This window comes from Orbicella faveolata, unplaced genomic scaffold, assembly GCF_042242905.1.
Source record: "Orbicella faveolata isolate gen_17 unplaced genomic scaffold, um_ofav_v1 contig_47, whole genome shotgun sequence".
Taxonomy (NCBI): domain Eukaryota; kingdom Metazoa; phylum Cnidaria; class Anthozoa; order Scleractinia; family Merulinidae; genus Orbicella; species Orbicella faveolata.
In genome coordinates, this window is record NW_028301577.1 from 12,215,476 (window position 1) to 12,241,682 (window position 26,207).

Genomic DNA, 26,207 nt, shown 5'->3' on the forward strand with positions numbered 1-26,207 from the left:
AAGAGACAATAGAGTCATGTAAGGAATATGGAATATACAATCCTCGTGTAATCCAAATTTTCACTAAAACAGAACTTTTAAAGTTTTACAAAGTACAAACTTGGTTGCCCTAGAAACGTCAAGTCACACGGCCAAACAATTGACACACCAACATAAATGTTTCCAAACAAAGTCACAAGCCGAGGTCTGCGCTCGCTTAAACAGATTTTTGTTACCCTACGCGCAAGCCTGATAGTCTTTCTTCTGTTTCCTTCAAAACTCGAATCGAATGGCCTCTAGGTTGACCGCAACCCGAAGGTTTCCGAGCGTAGTTTTTCAACTCCTGCAATATTCGAAGCAACATCCAAGCTTTTCTGCTCACAGGGCTGCTCTGATGACAAAATCTGACTTGACTTATCCAGCATTTTCTTTAAGATTTGTATATTTCGCAGTTCAATTCTGCTTTCGCTGTATGTTTTCATTCCACGAGAAGCGACGCTCGAGTCAGGTTTGATAGTGGCGTGATTTTCCTGGACCAATCAAAATTCTTTGCTACGCATAGCAACCAATCAGATTGCTTCAGTTTGTATAGACAATAGATTACGTCAAATGACTTTTTCGTGTTCGCCAAAGTGGGCAGAGGCCGGCTTTCGAGTTATGTTGAAAGATTTTGAAATAAAAAAGCTTTATCAGTAGTAGTTTGTTTCGTTATTAAAGAAAACAAATAGATTCCATGTTGCCGTGCGTCTGTTCAGTATAGATCACAGATGACGTCAAAATGTGGTAAGAACAAAAAAGTGGCACACGAGGCGATAGCCGAGTTTGTCACTGATGTTCTTACCACATTTTGACGTCTTCTGTGATCTATTACTGAACAGACGCACGGCAACATGGAATGTATTTGTTAAGTAATACACGGCTTAGGCTTCTTTATTTGTTAATTTAGGTTGCTATCCGTAGTTGTTCTACTTTTGAACTGGGAACACAAAAACCAATAGCCTGGCAAACGCGATAATCACCCAAACCCTTAAAGGACAAATGCAACACACAAGCAGTTTTCGGAGCAATTGCAGGATACCCGGCCACTTCAAACAAATGTCGGTGTATTTTGAAGAACGAGGTATTTAACAATTAAACTCCTAGCCCTTGCGGGCAACGGGTCAATAACCCGTGAGGCGAAGCCGAATGGGCTATTGACCCGTGGCCCGCAAGGGCGATGGTTTTGATTGTTTCAGTATCACCCAAATAGTCGGACTGAAGAGGCAATAATAAACTTAGCAAATGCAAGTTGAAGAAATATTTATTTGGAAATAAAACGAAAGAAAGCGTCACGCTCGATTGCGCCTATTTCGCCACTCGAGGACGATTACGAATAGTCCTCTAGTAGTGTAGCCAATTAAAATGCAGGATTTGTATTAGTCCACTGGTTCGGTGAAGTGGCCGGATGTACTCTGCAATTTAACCCAGTTTTCAATGTACTCAAGAGCTTCTCATAGATAGCCAACAGTCTAAAATTTAATTTACGGCTGTCGCTTCAGCAGTTTACAGCCTTTTACGAGAGGTCCAACCACGGGGCATTCAAATTGCCTCTATAGTCGACTCCTATTTTAAAAGCGGTCATCCTCGGGGAAATAGACCCTATTCATAAATGGCTGCCAATTACAGTCAAACCAAGTGAAGCGTACCCTGTAGAAGGCACAAGTGTAATAACTGATCACAAATGTAATAAAGTCACAAGTCTAATAAGGTTTGGTCACAAATGTAATAAGGGTTCAGACATAGGCACAAACATGAAAGGCACCTGCCATTCAAAGTTGATGTCGTCATCAGTTAACATCGCGTTAGTTTTGTCATTCAACCTTTAATGAGATATTAGATTATATCTTAAGTGACTCATTAAGGTCTGAGTCGTCACGTCATCGAGCCCCGAATAGAAAAGAGAAACCTTAAAACCCAGACATACAGAGTTGCGTACACTTCCCCGGTCACAGGTAAAAGCGAAAAGAAGTGGCTGCACATCGATGACATCACAAGTCTCAACCTCCGGGAGGAAAAAATGTAAACAAAGGGCTGCTAGGTTATCCAAACGGAAAAAAACCCTGCACCGCGCAAAGTTGTATAGTTGTATATTAATAACTCGTCCAAACATGACCCGCCTAGATTAGCTCAGCTATCCGCGGGCATGTTACAACTGTAATTTTAATTTGATAACAAATAAAATGTATGTATGTATGTATGTATGTATGTATGTATGTATGTATGTATGTATGTATGTGTGTACGTACGTATGTATGTACGTACGTAATGAGTCATAAAGATTACACCAAGATAATAGAACATCAGGGTTTTCAAGTTACATATAATCCACCTAGAGATGGCAACTGCCAATTTGCTGCTCTAGCCCACCAGTTAAATACACTAGGTATTTTCAGATCTCCCGAAACTATGCGTAACGAAATAGTGGACTATTTGCAAAATAACCAAGTTGATAACGATGGCTCCCCACTTTTACTACACTTAGTAGACTCTGAGTTTCCATCCTGGCAGGAATATCTTCAATATATGGCGAGAAAGAACACATTTGGCGATCAATTAACATTGTTTGCAGCAGCAAATCTATACAACATCGATATCCAGATTGTATCTATACTCGGGGCTGGGGCACAACATGTATTCCATCCATCATCGAGCATCCCTCTTGCTACCGTTTATCTCGGCCATTTTGCCGAAAATCATGGAGAACATTATGTGAGTCTGATACGAGAGTTCAATAGCGATACTAGTACCTCGGATGACCATACCGGCCATGCTGATGTTGACGCAGGTGGCGTTAATGATGACGTTGGTAATGTTAACAATGATGCAAGTGATGTTAACAATAATACAGGTGAAGTTAACAATGACGCAGGTGATGTTCACAATGATGCAGGTGACTATCACGATGACGCAGATGATGTTCACGATGACGCAGGTGATGTTCACAATGATGCAGTGACTATCACGATGACGCAGGTGACTATCACGATGACGCAGGTGATGTTCACTATGATACAGGTGACTATCACGATGACGCAGGTGATGTTCACGATGACGCAGGTGTCATTGACGATGATGTAGGTGACGTTGACAACAGTACTCAGCCCTTCTTAAACAATGATGTACTTGAATTGATAATCAAAATTACTTTATCAACCTTTCCATTTACGAGAAGCAGCTTAAAACGTGTCAACAGATCTTTCAAAGTGACCGTGGACAATGTTCCTTGCCCTAGGGTGTATATACCTGAGCTGCCAGAGGAACAAGAGGTTATCAGCATTCGCAAAATCATCATGTTAAAAGGGAAATGCAGCAGCGCTGTTGCAGACCTTCGAGAGGCAATTAAGTCTCCTAGATGGCACCAAGCTTGGATAAAACTAGTTCCCGAGTAGAGTATGGTTGTTTACCATAGCTGGCATTTATTGGAAGAATAGGCTAGTATAGACTGGCCTTTAATTAATAAGATCATATGTTTCTGTAGAAAAGTGCGTTTCTGGTTTTTGTTAATGATCCTCTTTCGAGGCCTGGTCTGAGCTTCCACTAACGATACTACATTTAGGAAATAACACACTGGCTGTGGGTAAAATTTGGGTGGTAGGGAAGGACGACTGGGGAGTAGGGGCCCAGGAAGGACACCCTCCTGGGGGAGTATAGATCGGGTGGTACCGGGGGTAGCCACCCTGGAATAAAAGTTCCAGACCTCCCTCCAGGGGTGAGGCCCATATCCCACAGTCCCGGGGGATTGAGGGAACCAGAAGGGGGAGCCCCTGTTAACTCAGGCTGTAAAGACATCAACAAATAATAACCTAAAAAGAACAAGACTTACTAGAAAAGAACAAACTTAGTAGTGGTATTGTAACTTGTGTTGTTTAAGTTGAATTTCAAGTTCAAATTATCACACTGGATCAATGGATTTTTTTCACTTCCTCAGTTGAGGACGTTGACCATTTGAATAGTGTTCATGTTATTGCATTGACAGTTTTTCTTTCTTTTATGAATAACTCAGATTGTACTGATGGTTTTGTTGTTGGCACTTAAAGAAATTGAAGCGAATTAAAATTTAATTTGGATATACCTAATGGCGCTATCAGTTGAGAGCAGCACCTAATTTGTACAAAAGCTTTATAGTTAATTAATAAGTGCATTTAAGGCTTTAGATGATGCGTAAAATAACAAAACTAGAGCGATTTTGACTTATGACGACATCAACTTTGAATGGCAGGTGCCTTTCACGTTTGTGCCTATGTCTGAACCCTTATTACATTTGTGACTTTATTACATTTGTGATCAGTTGTTGCACTTATGCCTTCTACAACCCTCAATAATGCATTAATGAATTGATTAGTTGAATCCTGATTTGAATATTGAACCCGCTACTTGTTTCAAGAGCGCAATAATGAATTGATTATTGGAAAACAGAACCCACTAGTCGTTCCAAGAATACGGCTAATGGGTTTGATGTTCAAAAAAGTCAATTTAATACTGATTTTTGAAATGACAAGCGAGCTCAATATTCAAATAATCAATTCATTATTGCATTCCTGAAACGACTAGCGGGTTCAATATTTAAATGATGAATTCATTAATGTAATCTTGAGGGGTACGCTTCACTTGGTTTGACTGTAAAAATTCTTTTGTAAGTATTAAAATTAATACTAATCTTAACTAATCTCGTTTTTTAGTTGATAATTCAAAAGAATTTTTACTTTCAAACGAGGTTAGTTAGGCTAATTTAAATACATGCAAAAGAATTTTAAATTGGCAGCCATTTATGAATAGGGTCTTAGTAGGGGTTGGTGTTAATTCTTTGAATACTTTTTACCAACAGGTTAACTGCTTAGTGAACATGGAATCACGTCAAGAGAATCATAATAAACGTGTGTTTGGATGTTTTTATCAGGCGTCTATTTCTATGTCGGACTCTTACATCAAGGTCGCCTTTTCCGAAAAAAGGCAAACTGCGCGCATTAAATTTTGGGTGGCCATTTCATAGGGGTAAAGACAATAGGAAAACCCTCATCGGGACGACCAAAAGGTGGCCGGTTAATAGGGGTTTTATTTGCAGTATTTTACTGACGATAATTTCGGGACTGTGATAACTGGCCGCTTAATAGTTGGCCGCTTAAAAGAGACGTTCATAGTGTCAAAGGCATAAAGCCTGTTTTGCTTTATTCCGGTGGGAATAATCCCTTATATGGGCTATAGAAGTATGTGCGGCCCCAAAGGGTAGGGTTTTTCAGTCGTTTTGGTCATAAATAGGGTATCGATTTTGGCCATTATGGTCTTAAATAGGGTGTGGTTTTAGCACTCTAGTCTTGAATTGGGTATGTTTCTTAGAAGAAGCTACTTTTTCATCATTATCAATAAGAACGTCAGCAAAAGCCCTTCATAACTTAAGTTTAGGGCAACTGCGCCAGCCGCAACGGTCATAAATGGGGTATTGAAGTTTCGGCCAGGTCATAAATAGGGTGGGGAAAATCGCAGATTTTGGTCATAAGTAGGGTAAGGGTTTTGGTAAGTGGGCCGCACACCCCCACCCAACTTTTCTGGGAGCACCCTCCCTCCCCCCTCCCCCCCGGGTATTTTATGGACCACTTGTTGAATTGATCAGTCGAGTCGTACAAACCATCACGAGATACAGATCAGACCAGATCATGAAAGTAATTTTCTGATTCAAATGAACAATTCACAAAACTTCTAAATTTATCTGGATCATATGGATCATGTATAAGACACCGAAATAGATGACTTTCACTTTCAGCAAGTGAACACGCGTCATGCTCCAAACGACCAAACAACATATGTGATGGATCTTAAGACGTAACGTACAACCTCCATGTCACAATACAACAACAATGTAACAAATACTAGGTCTAAAATGACTCCTCTATCAATGTCAGTATGTACTTATATATAGTACGTTGGTGGAAAAGAAACTGGAATTTAATATGCTTGCATTAGACATTACAACACAACAATTGAATCAGGAAAGAAATAAGAAGTGTAATATTCTACCCTGGGTATTGTTAGGTATGACATGGTGATAAGTTATGGGGAATCACTCTGGCCTGGGAGAGGCCTAAGACCAGGCGAAAATAGAAGCGGACAGCTAGGTCAAGCCCGACTTACTCGTTGGTGGGATGGAGGGTGCCGGGGTCGCCAACCTCTTCGCTTTCGCGGCCTCGAATAGGGTGATAGGGTGGAACGCGTGTAAATTCTTAAAAATACAAAACACAAATTTTTGCATAATCCCTAGGGTATTAATCACCAATGAAAATAGTGTAAATAGATTGTTAAAGTTTTCATTGTGGTTGATTCTGACAAGGATTATGATCTTTTTTTTCTAGTAAGAATATCTTAATTAGCTTCTGATTAAAATTAATCAAACTCTTTTGCTTCTAAGAGTGAACATGATAAGAGGATTAAAAGGCCCTACAGTGTTCGCAGCTATTATTTTCCTTTTCTTCATTATTGTTATATACCCGAGTCAATCAAACGAGAAGACAAGGTTAGGGATGCCTCAGATAAAGACAGGAAGCAGCTTTGTATCACCGACATCGGAAGTGAAAAATAACAACACTGAACCCAGATTTAATGTGATTCTGTTAACGCTTATGAGTTCTGGATCGACAGTTGTGGGATTTATGTTTAATCTTCACCCAGATGTGTTTAAGTTTATGGAACACTACTTGCTCTTAGGAGAAACGTTTATGGGAGTGAGTGGCGTGTCTTTGACAAATCGAGGAACGACGCCTTAAGGAAAGACTTTTCGACTCTGGTACGCGACTTATTCACATGTGGCTTTCAACAAGTGTAAATAGTGTAAACTAGTTTTTCCAAGATGGGTAAGGTACCACGACCAATAGTATAATAAGTCAACAACGTTGACTAAAGAGTCGTTGAGAAAAGCTTGCGATGCGCGAAAAATAACAGTAACCAAGATCATGCAAACACGACTTCCCAGGGAAATTGGAATTCGTGAAGTGGAGCGAGTTTGTCGCTCAGATCCTAGTAAGTGTCACTGTTTGATTGTTCATCCGGTCAGAGATCCTCGTGCTGTCTTCTCTTCTTTAATTAAACGACACTTCATAGAGAAACCTGCGAGAAGCTTGTCTCCGACAGGAATAGCCAATCTGAAGGATAACGCGCATTTGCTTTGCTCTCTGGTCTCAGAAAACTTAGAGTACGTTTAATTTATACAGAATGGTCAAAGTGGTTTAAGAGCTGCTACATTCTTGCTCGTTACGAAGATGTTATCAGCAATATGTCAAAACTGGTGAACGATACGTATAAATTCATTGGTCTCGACATGATAGAGACCATTAACAACTGGATTAAGGGCGTTCCGCCTCCGGTCCGATCGCATAACCATGGAATGGTTATATCAAACGCGGATGCTACTAGAATCGATAACTGGAGATTTCGCGAAAACTCTTCACGGGTCTCCTTGTTTGAAGAGGCTTGTGAGCCGCGGATGGAAGCGATGGGATACGTTTTCATAAATGGCTCTGAAAATCTTCAACACAACAACAGCAAGCCTCTGCGAACTCCTAATATTCCATTTGTCAGAGACCTCCAGTGAAAACCCTGAACCATTTTCAAATCAGCAAAGTTCTCCAAGACACGGGAGAAATAAAATAAAATAAATCTCATAAATTTTCTGGTTTTGATATGACTGAGTCTGTAATACTCTCTTAGCTACGGAGACAAGTTTGTATAGAAATTTGAAAAATTTGAATAACAATCCTTTATATACATCCTGAGCCTCACGTTAATGTGAAAAATGTTTTGTCTGGAAACATAAGTACAAGGCTAAGGATGCACAAAGTTAGCATTGTTATTCAAATTAAGGCGCCATTTATGCAAAGTGTCTATTGTAAGGAGTAGTCATAGACATGCTATGCGGAGCTTCCCTCCATTCCTAAACACCTAAAGCGGTAACTCTCTTTAATATCGCACAGCTGAGCTTACTGATGGTTTGAAATGAACCCTTCGCAACTTTCGCGGTGAGAATACCACATCTTAATTCATTCCAGACCATTCCAAAATGGCCGGCCCGAAAAAAAATGCTGTGTAGGGGGGGAGGGGGGTTGGAGTCACTCAAAATAATTACTATTAAGTGTACAGACGGCATATATAACAGTGCTAAAAATTATACCAAAATGCCTACAAATAGTGTTCTGATGTTCTAAGGATCTAACTTATCCCGGAGAAGCATGCCCCCGGACAAGCCTACCGCTTTGTTTTGTTTTGAACCAAACAGTATCAACTCAACCCCACCAGCTACATAAACAGTTACTCAGATAAGATAAGACGAGACGAGACGAGACGAGACGAGATAAGATAAGATAAGATTTGATGGGCTTTTTAAAAGTGTGCAATGATTCCGAAGATCGAATAGATTTGTCGAGTTTGGACCAAATGACAGGGCCTAAATAAGTCAGGCTATGTTTGCCATAAGCAACAGTCCAAAATCTAGGTATGGTAAAATCAGAATTTCTAAGGTGATACTGAGAATTGGAGCGCACTTGGAGTTATAATTATTACTAATAGTAATTGGATAGTGGTGTGCTAGTAAACCCGGTGGCTTACTTAAAGAGCAAGATGTGGCTTTAAGCTTTTGTCTGCCTGCTCACGGCTCGGATATACTCAGGTCATTCAGTGAAACCAAAATCAGCCCGGCGACGCTACCTATTTTGTAGAATTCTGCCCTATACTATCGCAAATGGTTCAATCTGATTGGCTGAGCTATCGTACACATCACAATTTATCAATCAGATTTTAGTATAAGGTCAACTATGGCCTCAGAAATCGAGAGCGAACAATCTTATTGTTTTAACAGACCTCTAACTAAATTTCCTCTAAATAACGATTTCTAATTATTTTTCTACGTAGTATTAAACTTCCCACTTCACACTCGCGCGGAATGGATTGTAATCTGAATTGAAATGAGCAGCTCATCAGTATTTCAACAACGTCGAGTTTATAAAATCAAGAAACCGTAAATCGGCTTCATTTAGGCTTCTCAGGTATTTAATTATCAATTTGTTTATTAACTCTCCTCCAAAACTTCGATGGGAAAACCAGAAAGCGCCTCTATTTCGTAGACTAACTACAACGACTGCACAATAAATTAACAATTATTCCACGAGCGTACATTGGATATCCAACAAGCGCGAGTAGAATAATTTCTTTATTAAAAACTCCTCCAAAACTAAAATAAAATAAAAATAAAATCGCCTCCAAAAATTACGCGTTTGCTAACCATATCTGTAGTGCATGTTATAATGGCTCACATACCATAATGACTAAACCAATGAAAACTCTTGAATTACATTATCAAATTTTCTAATTTTCAGTAATGAGGAATGTGCTAGACAAGCCATGCTTTTTGGAGTTACGTTTGTAACTGGCGTGTGCAGTTTGTTCCATTTGACTGAACTTAAAATTGGATTCAGCGTGTGTTTGAATGGCTTCAAAACAGATTATAATGGATGCAGTTCGTAAAACTAGGTTGATTAATTGTCAGTCTACATTTCGAACTGGAAATCAGCAGATTTAGTTGTCTTGAAAGCAAAACTGTTTGCGCGCGCAAATTCAGCGCGAGGAGAAATAACATATTTCGAACGGATGATGTAAACAATGACATCTATTGTGTCGTTTGACCAGTTACGAGGTTGAAGCAGCTAGCATGGTTGAAGAGTTTGCAACTTTCAAAAGACGAAAAAAGCGCCATAATGTCAGACGAAGTGTACATGACAAGGACTAACAATGCAATTAACACGGAAACAGAGCGAAGGGTTAAGGCTACTCAGGTGATAGTGAGCGTAACAAAAGAAATTCGATCAGCAAGAATCGCATTTGCAATAGAATACAAGCGTGAAAAAATGGGGTATTTCAAATTTACACAAATTCTTGAAACGACGACTGGACCACCCATTGTGAACGTGAGCTACGCGTACCAGACAATCCCCACGAATAAGAGAAGGTAAGGAAAAAAAATAGATTGCAAATGTATCGTTTGTGACGAAGATAAATCATATCTCATACATTTTATCGAAATATTTTTATGCTGAACATTTTTCGGATTCTACTTTGCGCATTGAAAGTAGCCGTTCTAAGAGTATAAAAATGTTACCCAAGTGTCATTTAACGCTCCCCGTGTTTCCAATTAAAAGATTCTGAGAAGTAAGATTTCTTGTGAAACCGCCTGTAAAACCTAAATTCGGGGTAGAGAACGAACCGTATAAAAATTTGAAGTGGCTAGAGATAAGTTACGGAAAACGATAATTCATTTCCAGTTATCTATTTCTCGAGATGAGAACTTGCAGATACCGGTATGTTGTAATGTTGTAGAGTGCGATCAAAGAGCTACTGGCTTGTGTAGAAAGCAGTCACATAGTAACTGGGTTGTACCGAGCTCGGTCGCATAGGTAGTGCGGTTAACATTTCATATCTAAAGCGCTATATGTAAGGTTATATTAGGGAGGAAAAAGGTCAGTTAAGCGCCATGGTTACAGTCTAGAGCTTCACGTCTGTCAATATCATTGGGATCTGTAAAACATAAAGATATCAACCGAGGCAGAATAGACGATAGATAGTCCTTTAAGAAAATCTTAAGGTGTAAACAAAACAAAAATTAATTTTCAACTCCTATTTTAGGAAGAAAAAGAAGACGAAGACGAAGAAGAAGAAGACGAAGAAGAAGAAGAAGAAGAAGAAGAAGAAGAAGAAGAAGAAGAAGGACAAGGACAAGGAGAAGAAGAAGAAGAAGAAGCAGATGAGAAGCAAGGAGAGGAGGAGAAAGAAGGAGAGACGGAAGAAGAAGAAGAGCATGAGAACGAAGAGAAGGAAGAGAGAGATCACATCGAAGACGAAGAAGGAGGAGGTGATGATAATGATGACGATGACGGTGATGTTAACGTTGATGACGTTGGTGGTGAGGACGATGACGACGATGAAAGTGAACTGGAAGATAAAGAGGACATTTTATCTGTAATCAGGAGGGTTACTGCAATTCTTGAGGAGAGGAAGGAAGAGCAAGATGGCGGGGATGAAGAAGATGATGATGACAGCAGTGGTGCTGGTGACAGTGGAGATGATAATTACAGCAGTGGTGCTGGTGACAGTGGAGGTGATGATGATAGTGAGGACGATGACGGTGATGATGCTAATGGTGGCTGTGATGACGATGACGAAGATGAGTGTGTTAAGTGGAACATGAAGAGGATATTTTAACTGTCATCAGAAGAGTTCTTGCAAATCAAGAAGAGAAAATGAAGGAACATGAGGAGGAACAGAAGGAAGAAGACGATGACGATGATAATGAAGAAGAAAAATACGACGACGACGACGAAGACGAAGATGAGGATGATGACGATGATGCTGATGGTTATGAAGGGGACTGTGATAGTGATGGTGATGACGCTGACAAAGAAGAAGAGAAACAAGTCGAAAAACATGTGAAGATTAAAGAGGAGGAACTAGAAGATGAAGCGACGATGGTTAAGGAAGAGAAAGTGGAAGAGGACAAGAAAACAGAAGAAAGAGTGAAGGTCAAGGAGGGGAACAGGAAAAGACAAGAGAGAAGAGAACGAAACGAAGCTTAAGGAAAGTGAGGAGGAAGAGGGAGAGCAGTTAACGCTAAAAGAACAACCAAAGATGAAGAAAACGCGTAGACGACGCAATATTATAGTAGGGTGGCTATGCAGCAAAATTGTTAAGGCGTTTGTTAAAAAGAAGGTTCTTCTGTAACTTGACTTTTAAATCCAACCCAATAGACTATCTGAAGTCCACTCTTTTGTAACAACGTATCAAGAAAAGCGGGTCCATTTTGCTGACAAAAAAGCTTTGCCGTACAATCTAAAAATGACCCTCAATGGCCAATTTTCAACCAAACCAGTAGACCTTCTGAAGTCCACTCTTTTCTTATTACAATTATACGTTATCTATTAAGTGTGTCTTCATAGAAAATAAATTAAGTTTTAAATGAACGTAGTGTGTAACTGAATTTCCTCTAGCAGCATCTCCCTCCATTAAGTCCTTGTGCTAATAAGAGCCTATTTCATGAATTAATACAGAACATTTATCACCTTGATAATTGAATTTATGCTGCTTGATTCCTTTAAACTAATCCCAGTTCCCAGCCGAGGGTTTTTCCGGTAATCCGGGACTTTTAAAATTTTTCACTCGTATTTAAACACGTGAGACCCTGGTAGAGGCCTATTTTGTTTCAAGCGCTCAGGAGAACAAGCCTCTTTTCAGCTACGCCGAAGTCGCGATATTTGACCCTCCTCCGCCCTGGACCAACCAGCCTTTCTTTGTCAAGTCTTTTTGGTTTCATCTTGAGGGTATTCCCTCACCTTTGCTTCAAACTGGTTATTTGGTTACATTCGAGTTTCAATTCTTTTGTGTAAAAACGTTAAGAAAATAAACGGCTGCGCCACAAGCGCGACCAAATTATCTCCAACTCGGTCGTTACCCAACTTCGCTGTTTAAAAAACTCAGCAAACCAAGCTCAGCCAATACTGCGCCCGCCTAACATCGAAAATACATCCAGTTTTATGAATCACTGAGAGAGCATAAAGTAATATATCCAACACGAGAAACAGTGTTTCATCGGGATATCAAAACACCGAGAAGAGAGTTGAAAATACGAAGCGCAGCGGAGTATTTTTGACGAAATTAGAGGTGTTTGCTAATACCAATTTAATGCCAATTTAAAGACTAGAGCAAGTGACTATGATCTATGAGGTATCAGTAAAGTCAACTCTAAGACTAGTCTTTACGGGGTCTTCACGGGAAAATCTCAAATCAAGACCTTGCCGTGAGGATTTTGGGAATCGGGCCGCAAACCCCCATCTACGGCAAGGCCGAGGTTTAAGATTTTCCAGTAAAGACCTAACGTTCGAGGGCCGGTATCAGCCCATGGACGTTACGGGAGAGTTATACCCTCGAATTACTGAGCCAACAACGACAATCAACAATAATCTTTATTTTCCTTCATTTTAAAATGACATGTTATTTGGCCCGCAGATAGCAAGTGCTAATCTAGGCGGGCCATTAATCGCTTGGTAATAGTAATTGGACCGAGTGGAGTACAATTCAGAGAGAAATTGCGCGAGCAATTTCATGAAAACTACTATTATTATTATTACTATTATTATACTTAAAACTGCAATTTTATCTGATATTATTAAATTTCATTTTAATGTTTTTCCGAGAAAACTTAGCCTACGAGGAGGGAAGCCAGGGTAAACATTTCTAATAAAGGGGGTGGGGGGGATCATTACATATTACAGGCTCTTTCTCTGAAATCCCACCAAACCTTCCCCACCCCAGCCCCACCAGGTTATAAAAATGAACTCTCCTTAAAACGGCGGATCTTGAAAAAGGTCAATTTAACATCGAGTCTCTGGGATAGAGTTGTGAATATGGAAGCCTTAAACCCCTGAGCCATTCATGGGAGACGAGCGGCAAGATAGTAATTAGGTGTAAAGGTCTAGTAATACGGGCAACATTTTTCTTTAACTTGTCTCGCAACATTGTTGCATTGCAAGTTGAAACACGTTTCTGCACGTATTACCACGTTTGTTACCAACTTGCCTCGCAGCAAAATACAGTGTTGCAAGTTGAGGCAACATGTTGCGCAAAGTAGATTCGAGTTCTACTTTCTGCAACAAATTTTAGTTTTGCTGCTCGTATTACCACTGAAGCTACAACTTGTCTCCCGACAATTTTGAATTCAACGCTTGCGATTGGCTGTCGCGAAGCGCGGCAACGCGGAAAAAAACAAAACAAAAAACACGGCGGACGGTGAAGACGGGCCTTAATTCGAAGTAGACCAGTAACACTCAGACAGTCATCAATTTGGCCTGTACAAAGGTCTCGAGGACTATTACAGTCTTTGGGACACTTCGTTTGTCCCTTTAAAACAAGCAGCAAAAAAGGCAAAAGGGTTGGAAGAACTGTCGCAAAAATACAACTTTTCGCCTAGCTATCTGAAACGACACTGAGCTTCGTACTGAGAACTTCGCTGGCACGGAAAATTAAGAAGAAAATGACGGCTAGAAGTCGAAGTGGAAGTTCGTCGAAACGCTGAATTATATGAAAGAAGGCGCCATCAGTTTATTTACACACGATGACCAATTATACATGTAGAATTCCGCAGACTTGCAGCACTGTATTTTGCTGCGAGACAAGTTGGTCGCGCAACAGAAAGTTTCAACTTGCAATGCAACAATGTTGCGAGACAAGTTAAAGAAAAATGTTGCCCGTATTACCGGATCTTAATGGTGATTTCTTCGACGGCAAAAATATCAAATGAAAACCCTTGCTCAATAAACAGTGAGCTCGAACTTCCGGAGTCCATGCATATAACAGTCAGGCCAAGTTTGAAATATGGATAGGAGCGTTAAATTGAAGAAATACGGCACATTGCATTTTAGATGGAAGGATGCTCGTATGACAGCAAAATTATTTAGCCTAAACCAGAACAAAACGACAAACGAACTAGAAATAGGCCATATGGCTGGTTTGGCAAAGTTAGAGAGCGCGTGCGGCTTTTGGTTCGTTTAGGGGATGCGCCAAAACAAAGCGCACAGATTGGAAGTTACTGTTCTCGAGTAGTTGAAGCCACTCGGGCGTTTTTCTGCTAAGTAAATAAGGCTCTCACTCCATAAGGATATATTAACGAAAAATGCACAAAGCTTGTTACTGGAGGATGAGTCAAATCAGGTAAAAACTTTCTGAAATTCACGCGAAAGTCGCTTATTTTACTAGTTTCTACTGTACCTTTCGCGCTTATTCGAATAAAGGGTTGCTTTTTGAAAAGTTGCTTTACTTTTGCGCATCCCATTTACAGGGCACAAAACTCCCGCTAAAGTTTGCGTATCTACGTAGGTCATATTTCTTGTCTATTCGCGGGATGACCGGGGTGACCTAGAAACCACAATTTCGTTTGCATTGTATGATGGGATATTACAGTTCTCAAGATGGCGGCTAACTTGAACTCAGAGTTTTGGCGTCGCATCAATGATCTCAAAATACAACTACAGTCTTTGTACAGAATTGAGGGATTCCAACTGAATGATGAAGAGTCTCACGCGAAAAATATTGTGAAACCAAAGATTTTATCCAGGTGAGCAGTTACATGTAGAAAATGCTTCTCTTAAAATACTGTAAGTTGATCGTCTTTCAAAAGTGAATTTGTAAGCTCAAGTTAGGCTAAAGGTTATTCAATTTGACATCAGAAATTTGATTCAGAAAAAACTATTTTCTCAGATATTCTAAAAGCATGTGTTGAGTAGTCTCTTGAGTACCCTTATAATACTTATTGCTCCAGACAGAACCAGAAAAGCGTTTCTACTTTAGGTTCAGATAAGCTTACGTTCCGCCGACAACTTTCTTTTAAACTTAAGATGGCTAGACATTAAACTTATTCACATCTTTTATTTTATGTTAAATGCCTGTTGGACACTTTTTCTTTCCCAAACTTCAACATACCTAGCCGCAAAATACTTGGGTACATTTTGGCTGTAAATCTGTGTTAAATGCGTAATGACCTCAGAGTTATTCAAAACATTTGATATTGGCCACAGAAGAGTAAAAATTTAGGGAAATTTTCATCAAGATCAGGGAACTTGGAAAAGTGGTGACAACTGTTAATTCACAAGACATTAAAGCAAAAATAAAGAGTAAATTGCCATCATTTCCTTGGACAAGTTTATAAGGGTCAGTGAAACTGTTTTCTGGTCAGGGAAATCACAATGAATTTATTTGTGTTTCCTTTACCTCAGTCAGTTTCCTTAGTTTCACCATTCACCTTATTTTTATTTAAGAAATGGAACATAGTTTGTAATTAAAAGAAGAGCATCTTCAAAGAAACCCAGTACTTCCACTGTGCCACAGACCTGTAAAGTTTCTGAGACAAATTCAGTTTACACGTATTTACACCCAACATGATCATTCCAATATTAAATTAACAGTAATGCAGAGATCAATGAGTCATACCAATCATACTTTAATCCACGTTTTTTTTTTCTGACTACACATGTAGCATTATGAAATGTGGTGGTACTACATGGAAAGATGTGCCAGGAATGTACCACTCAAAGATCCCCAAACTATTGATAATCTAAATAAGAAAGTATATCCTGGAGTTAAAATAACACAATGTAGATAAATCATTCAATAATACTGAAAAGCTGGGTCCTATTTACATTGTGGGAGGTGTGTTGCCTTATGATTAGCGTGCTCCACTCCAGATTGAGCAGTGCAGGTTCGAGCCCTGGCCTGGGTCACTGCATTGTGTTCTTAGGCAAGACACTTTATTCCCACAATGCTTCTCTCTGCCCAGATGTATAAATGAGAAGCAGCACATTTCATGCAAGGGGGAAGGGGGGGGGGGGTTAACCCTTTGATGGACTAGAATTCCCATCCAGGGGGAGTTGCCTAATTGTATGGAAACCTGGATAACCTCCAGCAGTATGGAACACTTGGCCCGACACAGACTTTATGTTTGTGCCTATTTACTTCACAGAGATGAAGTTATCACTAAACTGGAGGATGTTATTCTGACAATTGTTCAGGATCTCTCACAAGAAAAGCCACCATCTATAAAATACAACTCCAGAAATTCTTGGAAAAACACAAGGTTTGGTTAATTAGAAAACAGTCGTGTTAACAGAAGAGTTAGCTATAAATGTTTTGATTCTTGTCAGCAGCCTATGGTATCAGGACGAGAAAAGAATCATTTTCATTGTCATGATGACGCAGTGACTGAATAGTGACAAACTTACAATCTGATTGGCTACACACTGGCAACCATCATTGATCATTAGATGGCCCTTTGTAAAAGGAGCATGCACAAGTTTTAGTGCACTATGGATCTCCTATGGCTTGACAATATTATGAACTATCAATAAAAGAATTTTATATGAAAGAGAACTTGATAGCAGTTTCTATCGTCTTTGATACATGATTATCAACTGATCTCTTGTCAGCTGATAATCTCCTTGAGTTCAGGGTATAAAATTGTTTTTTGATATATACTATCATAAGCAAAACCACAGTGTGGCTTACATATGTACCAAGTCTACTGCAGATCTCAATCAGTTAAGAAATTTATCTATAGGTGTTTTAAAGTGTTTTTGCCAAACATTTGAACAGCTGTAACAAACTGTATACCACAAAACTCTAACCACTTTATTTAACAGATTGACGTGTTTCAACATAATGTGTATAAGTACTATTACTCTGACGTCTTGCTCTCTTACACAAAGGAACAATTAAAGCTCTATTTGCTCAACAATTTTCAGATATAATTCCAAGTACAGCTGTCCCACGCATAGTATAATATGTTGTGTTTTAACAGTAGAAAGTGTATTCTGTTGTTCTGAGCTGTTGTTTTCTCCCATACAGGTTCAACAGTGCAGTTGGAATTGAAATGATTGATAATATCAACAAAACAGAACACAGATTTGATTCCATGGCATCGGTTGGAAAGTTTGGTATGAAAAAAGTTAATTGCTAGTGTTTCAGAAGTCCTCCAATCAGGGGGAGAGAGGGTCAGTCCCAGAGAGGTGGGGGCAGCAATGTGAATGTTATTATGTATTTTAGGGATTTAGTATAGGTAATCATACGGTTTCGAGTTCAATTTGGAATTAATTTGCACTTGTGAGTTTTTCAAAAAGCTGAAATTGCACGAGTCACTTCGGTGAGTGTAATTTCAGCTTTTTGAAAAACTCACAAGTGCAAATTAACTCAAAATTGAACGAGAAAAACCGTATGATTACTTATTAATAATATAAACATGAAAAAATTCGCGCGGAGGAAGTGCCGGAAGATCTTTCTTGGAGCCATTTTTTCTTATTTGAGAAAACTTTTTTCAAAGTTCAACACAAAATTTTCGTCATCATTTTACCTGATATCATTTTCTTAGAAAAATTCCTATTATCTTTCAGTCAATCATAATCCAGAATTTTGATGTGTAATTTGCACTGGTGTTACACTTTTTGCACTGATGTTACACTTTTTGCACTGGTGTTACACTTGAACTGCACTGCTCTTAGCCAATCAGAATCGAGTAATTTTTTCATGTGTATTATTAAATCAGTAATCATGTTTTTGCATTACACATGTCTTTCCATTTCAAATTTTCACAGTTGCTCCAATTTAATATGATACCTTTTAGGTTACATTTTCAAAGTAATTATACATAAGCTGCAAATTACATTTTCATGTTTAAGAGAGATGGCTCTTAGCTCACCAGTGTCAAATTTCACTTTTCTAGAAAATAAAGTACATTGGTAATTCGAATAAAAATGCCACATACAATATATATATATTTCTTTGAGAATTTTGGACAAGCACCGCACATCTTTTATACAAGATCCCCTCCCAGTTGTCTCTGCCCTTCTCACTGAAAATAATCCCACATAGTCCTCTATTCAGCTTCTCAAGACAATGTAGAAAATTATTACAGATACAGTATGAGCTGAGAACTGAGAGATAAAGATGAAAAACATTGTTCCCGTGTTCCTTTAAAACTATTCTCAGATGTTATTCCGGTATTGTCAATTTCCTCTAAGATGTTATACCTGAAAATTGTAACCATTACCTCTTCGCCCATCTTGGACTTTTTTTTTTTTTCTTGTTTTAGCTGCCACATTACAGATCATAGCATTTTGTTACAGACTTCTTCAACAAGACACATACGCAACAAAACGGTTGGTTGACTACTTAACAGGCCCTTTGCAGCTAAGCCATCACGTGACCTATTTTTCATAAAATTATGGGCTATAACTTAACGAATGCCAGAAATTGAAAAAGCTTGTCGAAAATATCAAAATGGCCAAGTTTGAGGCCCCCATCATTAAAAAAAGAGATTTTATGACAATCTGAACTTTTTGAAAAATAAGAAGATTTGTATGGAAAAAGTTGTTGGAGAGCAAGGTCTTGCTCACCAGCAACATTTTCCATACAAATCCTCTAAATTTTCTGAAAATTCAAACTGTCTTATAAACTTACTCTTTAATTCCAGGGGCCTCAAACTCGGCCATTTTGGTATTTTCGATGCACTCTTTCCATTTCTGGCATTCTTTAAGTATAGCCCATAATATAAAAATTTTCCAGGAAAAATTTGGTCACGTGACCCCAGCTGCAAATGGCCTATTAGAAGTAATAAGTTATAACTGTTAAAAATTTAATCAAATCAGGAAGGCTGGACATAGAAGATACAAGAAGAGGTCACTTTTATGACTCGGATACAAACGAAATACAAAAATTCCCTCTCAGTGTTACGGGTATGTAAGTTCGTTTACTTTTCAACTCAGCCATTGAGTGCCTGTCGCAGCTACTAGCGACCACTAGCTAAACTGTTTCATACACCCGCTTGTCGAGAAAGTCAGAGTCACAAAGAGGTTTCCAAACAAATCGCAAGGAACTTCACGATGGTCTATTCGTTTTCTGTGCAATATGCGAGCGACGCGTGAACTGAGAGTTACAGATATAGGCGCAGAAAGTTAATTAACTTTGCAAAACCCAGCTTGCCAACCAATACATGCATGTTTACCTCATTCTCTAAATGCCTGCAGGGATATTACATCACATGGCCTCCACATTGCACGGTTTAAACGAGCTAGGCGCAGAAACACTTTGTCTGATGCTCTGGCCAAAACTCTGATCTCGATACTTTACAGTTTCCTAATCTTGCAAAACCAGGTCAGGTTAAACCCATATCATCAAGAAGCATTTTGTAATCATTTTTACTGTAGCCTTAAGGATTTCAACTTGTAATGCTCTCGTGTACAGCTGTGCTGTATTTATTTATTTAGTATTACTGATTAATTGAATCTTCTTTGTTGATTTTCGTTTTATTATCAGGGACATTTATTATTCTGATGTGCCATTCTTTGGAAATCAGGGTGTTGTGGATTCTGTTGTAGACAATCTTGCCTGCATGTTAAAAGTACCGAGATATTGTTTACATGTGGTAAGTTTCTCAACACTGAAAACTATCCCCCAGTTATATAGAGCTGTCTTTGTCCTAATTGATCCTTTTTTGAAAGTAGGTTGTTCAATCATCAGACATCTTCTTTTTAAAGGGGCTCAGTCACGGTATTTTGAGTTATTTTGGCCACAAACAAAATTACTTTTAAGTGGTAGGAAACCTGAAAATAACAGTTTAATAAGATAGAAAAACACCAAAGAGATAATGATAAACCATAAAGGAACAAGGATGGCTAAGGATGGAGAAGATTAACACGGATAACAATCGACGAATTTGAAAAATTGAGGCTAAACTTCTCAAAAAGCGCAAACCGTGACGTAGCTCCTTGAAGTCACACTTATGGTAACTAAAAATTGGTCCCAACAGGGAAGTCCAGAAATACTTGTCTACGACTCTTCGTGACTGAAAACCCTACCAAGTGTATGTGTATCGCGTTAAGAGCAGTTTCAACTCATACTGAGGGTCGAAAAAACCGCAACGAACGAACACAGAGCAATAAACCAATGAGAACTTGCACTGATAGTGAGGACCTGATTGCTTGCCGGGGAGTAGTTTAGTAAAACGTACAGCAAAACAAAAGTAATTACAGAGATACTGATTCGGTACTCAATTGAAACGTCTCTCTTGAAAATGAAAAAAAAAAGAAAAAAGAACAGCGAAGCAGAATGAAAGCAAAATATTTTGAACAGGTTTTAATGGAATGGAAACCAAAGTAATTGTGTCTGGCCAATCACAACGCGCCAAAGTAACATAATTAGCCAATCAGAGCTGACATAGCTGGCATTCGGGGAATTTTAAGACCCCAGTTCTTGATTGGCTCATTATTTTGCACATGATTAGCCGAGAAAAAGACCTGTTTGTTCTAATTGATTGAAAACCTCAGCTCTGATAGCCAAGCGTTTACGTTTCAAGTTAATTTTTCAGTCTGCTAAAACCCAAGACAAATGATTACTGATTGTTTTTTTAACTCTTGAAATTTCAGCTTGCAGCTTCTAAAGGTGAGACGTCCTGGTCCCAACTATCGTAATCTCCATGAATTAGTATCATCGTAGATATTAGCCTTGTAGACAAGGATCGTTTAAATTTATGAAATTTACTGTAACAATAACGTGCATATATTTTGCAACTGTATATCAAAGGTTTGAATAGAATGCCTCAGTGTAATATACCACGTTTTACGGTGCTGAACTGCGCTTATCTTATTTTTTCAGATTTTTTTTTTTTTTTTTTTTTTTTTCACCAAACGTAAGGGCGGAAAGAAATTTAATTTACAGCTAGAAAAAGCGATTAGCACTCCGTCCGTCAGCTTATGAGATTATGGAAAAATGAAATTTCACTAATTTAAATTTTAAGGCCGTACAATACTGTCATACAGGTTGTATAGCTGGAGACCTGAGGTACAAAGAACACGATGGAACTCATGTGGACTGCATGGATAAAATCTCGGTTTGCTTTATGTTTGTTTGTTTGTTTGTGTTCATGTTTGCCAGTTTTCCTTTAGCCTCCGGTCAATCTTCAAGCAGACAGAACAGCTATTAACATGTAAAAGTCGCGAACTGAATTGCTTGATAATACATCCATGTGTTTCAACAGTCCATATCTGATTCACTTTGCTAACGTTGTTAACCCGCAGGGTACAATGGTTTCCTCTCACGTGCAGGGAATATACGGTATCCTTGTATAGGACTTTTCCAATAGATGAAACTATCGATGTCAGTAACATACAGCAGAAACAGTATCACATGAAAGTACTACTCGCAACATTAAGTGCGTATCTCGAGTAACATTTTACGTAGATATGTCCCCCGTTAGAGGTCGTTCATTGAGCTACAGTAAAATACACCTCGTAAACAACGAGCCAAAAAATTGTTATTGTCCCCGTTAGCGGTTTACAGTTGTTTGTCCGTAACGTTGACTAGATATGCATTCAGATGCCAAGTTTGTGTTAGTTGTTGAAAAAGAGGCTTCCTTCCAACGACTTATGGACGACAATGTACTACAGAAGCTAAATCCATGTATTGTCATCACCGTAAGTATATACATTGAGATTTTTGTTGTTGTTGTTGTTGTTTTTGCGTTCCTCCTGTCCCTCTGTAGCTTACTATTCTGAGCTCTCCTCGGTATTGATTTCGTGACTTTCTTTCTAAACCTCACAACATTGCAGTACAATGCACGTAACAAACGAGACTACTCCTTACTCCGTTTTGTATTGCGTTGGTTGTAAACTGCTCATACAATGTTATCATTCAGGGTAAAGGCTTCCCGGATGTAAATACCCGTATGATGGTCCGTTGCCTGTGGAGCACTCTTCAAATACCCATCTTAGCCCTGGTGGATGCGGACCCTCATGGTAAGTCAAAAGGTTTTACATTCTTTACCCTTGACGAGGGTGTAGCAATTTCTCCGTCTAAATACAACTCTCTTTTAAAACAGTTCAATTGATTCATTATCCTATGTTTCCATTTTGCCTTCACCACACAACCGAACACACTCAAAGGTTGAGGAATGGGCGCGTTGGTCAGCCAGGCACAAAATTGCTAGTTTTCAGTGTCATGCAATTCAAAATAGATCAAAATCAAAATCAAAACCGGCATATAGATAAAGTCCAGAATCTGGGAAATGAAAGAAGGTAAATATGCAAAGACTCTCGCCAAAATTCTGGTCACAGCAATTTTTCTTATGCGAGATATGCGGAGAAATTTTTTACCCAAATTTATAGAGATTTGTATGGAGACGCCATGCTGGTGCCCATCCGTATGGGCACCAACATGGCGGCCGGAAACCAACAGAAACATCTGTCACTGAGTTTTCTTACAAAAGCGTGAATTTATCCCTCGTGGAACTCTAAAACATTAAAATAATACTTTTTCTAAGACATGAACTTTTCAGATAGCCAAATTCCCCGAAATAAGTCACTTTTTCAACCATCATGACAGCTCTCTAGGCTCTCATGTAAATGCCGCGTCACGCAAAAGCTTAGAAATTCAAGCGTAGTTTATCACAAAACCAAGAACCCATTCGGAGCAAAAATTTGTATGAATATTAGTTTTCAGCCGCTCTTATACATCATTTAAGTAAAATCTCAGGAAGATCAATAGTTTTGTAATTCGAATTTTAGTGACGTCATGTGAAAACCAGCTATATGTTTTAATTGTGACAATAAACTTACATTAAAGTGGATAAGAGATACATCGAATAGCATCTTACATGCGCCAAAGCTGGACACGTAAACCCCCAAAAAATTCTTATTAGGAAAAATAGGGACCGTGTACCCCCGACCAAATGCAGTGGCCCCACCTTTGGAGTTTTAAGGTTGATATATAAACAACAGAATGAAAGATAAATCAGATAACATTATTTATACAATAAAAATGAACCTTACGCGAAAGTGCTAGCGGCAAGGCTGACTGTAGAATGTCACCAATTTCTCAACCGTCTCGTTTTACAAACGTACCAACCATGAGCCCTCGCGTACTACACTAGCACTCAGCTCTCTGTTCTGTGTCGGCAAAATATTAATTTATGTCGATACTGATTATCACAAATTACATTTTCCGTGCACTGCGAGGCAAGAATTTGCAGTTGACAAGTTGTTGACCAGGTTAAGAATATTTTATATTGAATAAACTATTCATATATTTTTCCTTTAATTATTATTTGCAGGTATCGAGATTCTCAGTGTGTACAAGTTTGGTTCAAAGGTATGTCGTAGACAACAATTTTTCCGACACCTGTAGTTTAGGGTCAAGAACCAATAAACGCTTCTCAGCTTAGCTTTGTCCTACGGGGAGGCGCGTTGGCCTACTTCCAGATCAAACGGTCTGGGTTGGGTTGAGCCCTGCCGGGGTAAATGTGTTTGGCCAAGACACTTTATCATCACGGTATCTCTGAGTACTGCATGGTGAACTGTTAGGTAAACCTGTGAAACACTTCTAGTTGACTTATACCACAGAAACAATTCGGGACTCCGGTGATATGAAACACCTTGTCCCAAAGTAGACTTAGGCTTTAACCATCTTTTTCCCACAGGCTCTCTCGTTTGACGCACACAGTTTGACAGTTCCTGTTATTAAGTGGCTTGGTGTGTTACCCAGTGACATCAACAGGTATTTATCAAAGAAACTTTCAAATGATCTTCTTGCGCTTTTGGGTATACTCTGTTGAACCAGCAATATATTCACCTGCCTATCAAAATATTGTCAGCTGGAAGTTATTTGAGCTTCTAGTAATCCTCGTTGTCGTGAATCAACATGCAAAAACTTTTGTCTTATTTCAGGCTATCCATACCACGCGATAAACTGATACCGCTCACCGATGGAGACAAATGCAAGGCGCGTCAGCTTCTTGAAAGACCTTACATTAAATCACAAGATGCCTGGTTACAAGAGGTACCAAAGACTTTGTTAGATCAGTGATGATCGGCTAATGAGTATTTGTAAGAGAAAGCAACGCTTGAACCAGCGCTATAAACGCCGAACCTGTTCAACAGTTCAGTTCAACATCCGTGCGAACACTCGTTAGAATTGCAGGGGCGGATCCAGGATTTTTCAAGCGGAGCGGGGGAGGGTGTTCCTCGGGGTTGCAGAATCAATGGGGCATGCCCCCAAAACGTTGCAATTTGAGACCTGGAACCTAACTGAAACCTGTGACACCAGAATTTTTTACAGTGAGGTACCTGTCCAAAGTTTGCCTTTATTTCTGCCATTATATTCAAAATCTTTTTTATTTATTTTTCTTTTAATTTTTTGCTTCTCTTAAAGAGATCGACCCAATCCACCCCCAAATCCGCCCCTGAATTCGTCTGTTCTCCGAGTTAATTATGAATCCATCATGAACGACATGGACCTGTATTACTCTTGCGTGCTTACAAATTTTATTTTGCTCCATTTCACTCGCTCGGTAGTTGTGCAAAGATAATAGCGGCCGTGCATTCAACTCAATGACATAACACAGTACTCAAAACTGAGGGGAGGTGAAAAGGACTTCTTAGGGGTAGGGAATTTGGGACATTTCTTGTTATCTTTGGGTATAATATTTTTCCGTAAAAGGGTTGCTATCAATTACTAGGCCATTTCTAAGTTGCCTTTCGTCTCTGTGTCAAAACGAGTCTGCGTGCAAAACCATTCATATGAAAATGAGTTCCTCCTACCGGTTCATTTTCATGCAAATCAAACTCATTTTCAGATGAAAGGTTTTAAACAGACTCGTTTTGAAACAGAGGCACAAGGTAACTCGGAAATGGCCAATTGTTTAATTCCGTGTGTACTTTCAGATCGACTTCATGTTATCGCTGGGATACAAGGCAGAAATTCAAGCTCTTTCTTCCATCTCCTCTGACTTTCTTACAGTTACTTACCTCCCCGTAAAGATTAAACATGGCAGGTGGATCTGACGCGACAAACATTTACCTGGCCAGGCTAGCTTTCCAACTTATATATATTCTGTACAAAAGTAGCTTGTAAAATCAAACATTTCGTCTACGATCTCTCAGTAACGGCGTATCTTTGCAAATTCTCGTAGTACCCGACATTAATTTAAGGACCAAACCAAATCGGAAGAAAATGTCAAGTTTTGTGTCGACACACCAGTTGATCAAATCCCGTTGACTGATCAGTCTGAAAAGAAAGCCAGGAAAACGAAGGCTTTTTCCGTGACTAATCAGTCCAGGTTGCCTTGGTTTCTGTCTCAAAACGAGGCCTCCTGGTCTCGTTTTGAAACAGTGGCAAAAGGCAACTCGGATGTGCCTGGTACCTTGAGTATCATCGAGGTGGCGTGTAAGGTTTTGGACAGATCGTGCTTTATTCTGACTTGACCATTAAAATCGGCACTTGCTCAATACCTTGGCGATGTTTTGGCAAAACAACGCTTGGTCTACCAAATGAGGAGTAGTTTTACTATGACAATATTCTTTTCAGAATTTCACCTCTAAGTAACATTCCAATTCCGTCTACAAATGCAGTATATTGAAAAAAAAAAATTAAACAATTAAGTCAATTGTAAAAGATCTCACTGTCGTGTTTTAAAGTGTAATTTGGAAGTGTTGTATCCCTTTGCACTGTACAAGACGCCCTCTGGGTTGTAATGTATTAAAATAAAAAGTTATATCCAGCTGAGTCTCGTGATAATTCTTAGTTCTACATTTTGTGACTGCCAATCCTTACATTTCCCTCGCTATCATCTC

The 26,207-nt window shown here is 39.1% G+C and overlaps 1 protein-coding gene and 1 pseudogene across 1 annotated transcript; both read left to right on the forward strand.

Moving 5' to 3' along the window:
• Positions 1 to 6,425: 6,425 nt before the first annotated feature.
• LOC149097189 (carbohydrate sulfotransferase 4-like) lies at positions 6,426 to 7,668 on the forward strand (annotated as a pseudogene).
• Positions 7,669 to 15,001: 7,333 nt separating this feature from the next.
• On the forward strand, positions 15,002 to 26,137 carry LOC110044344 (meiotic recombination protein SPO11-like). The gene is made up of 14 exons (XM_089279891.1): positions 15,002 to 15,154; positions 16,556 to 16,669; positions 17,437 to 17,525; positions 18,677 to 18,743; positions 19,900 to 20,008; positions 21,009 to 21,024; positions 21,402 to 21,472; positions 21,660 to 21,696; positions 21,946 to 22,055; positions 22,277 to 22,376; positions 23,690 to 23,727; positions 24,056 to 24,132; positions 24,303 to 24,414; positions 25,299 to 26,137. The coding sequence occupies exons 1-14, from the start codon at positions 15,009 to 15,011 to the stop codon at positions 25,416 to 25,418; spliced, it is 1,206 nt and encodes a 401-aa protein (XP_089136017.1). The 5' UTR covers positions 15,002 to 15,008; the 3' UTR covers positions 25,419 to 26,137.
• Positions 26,138 to 26,207: the final 70 nt, after the last annotated feature.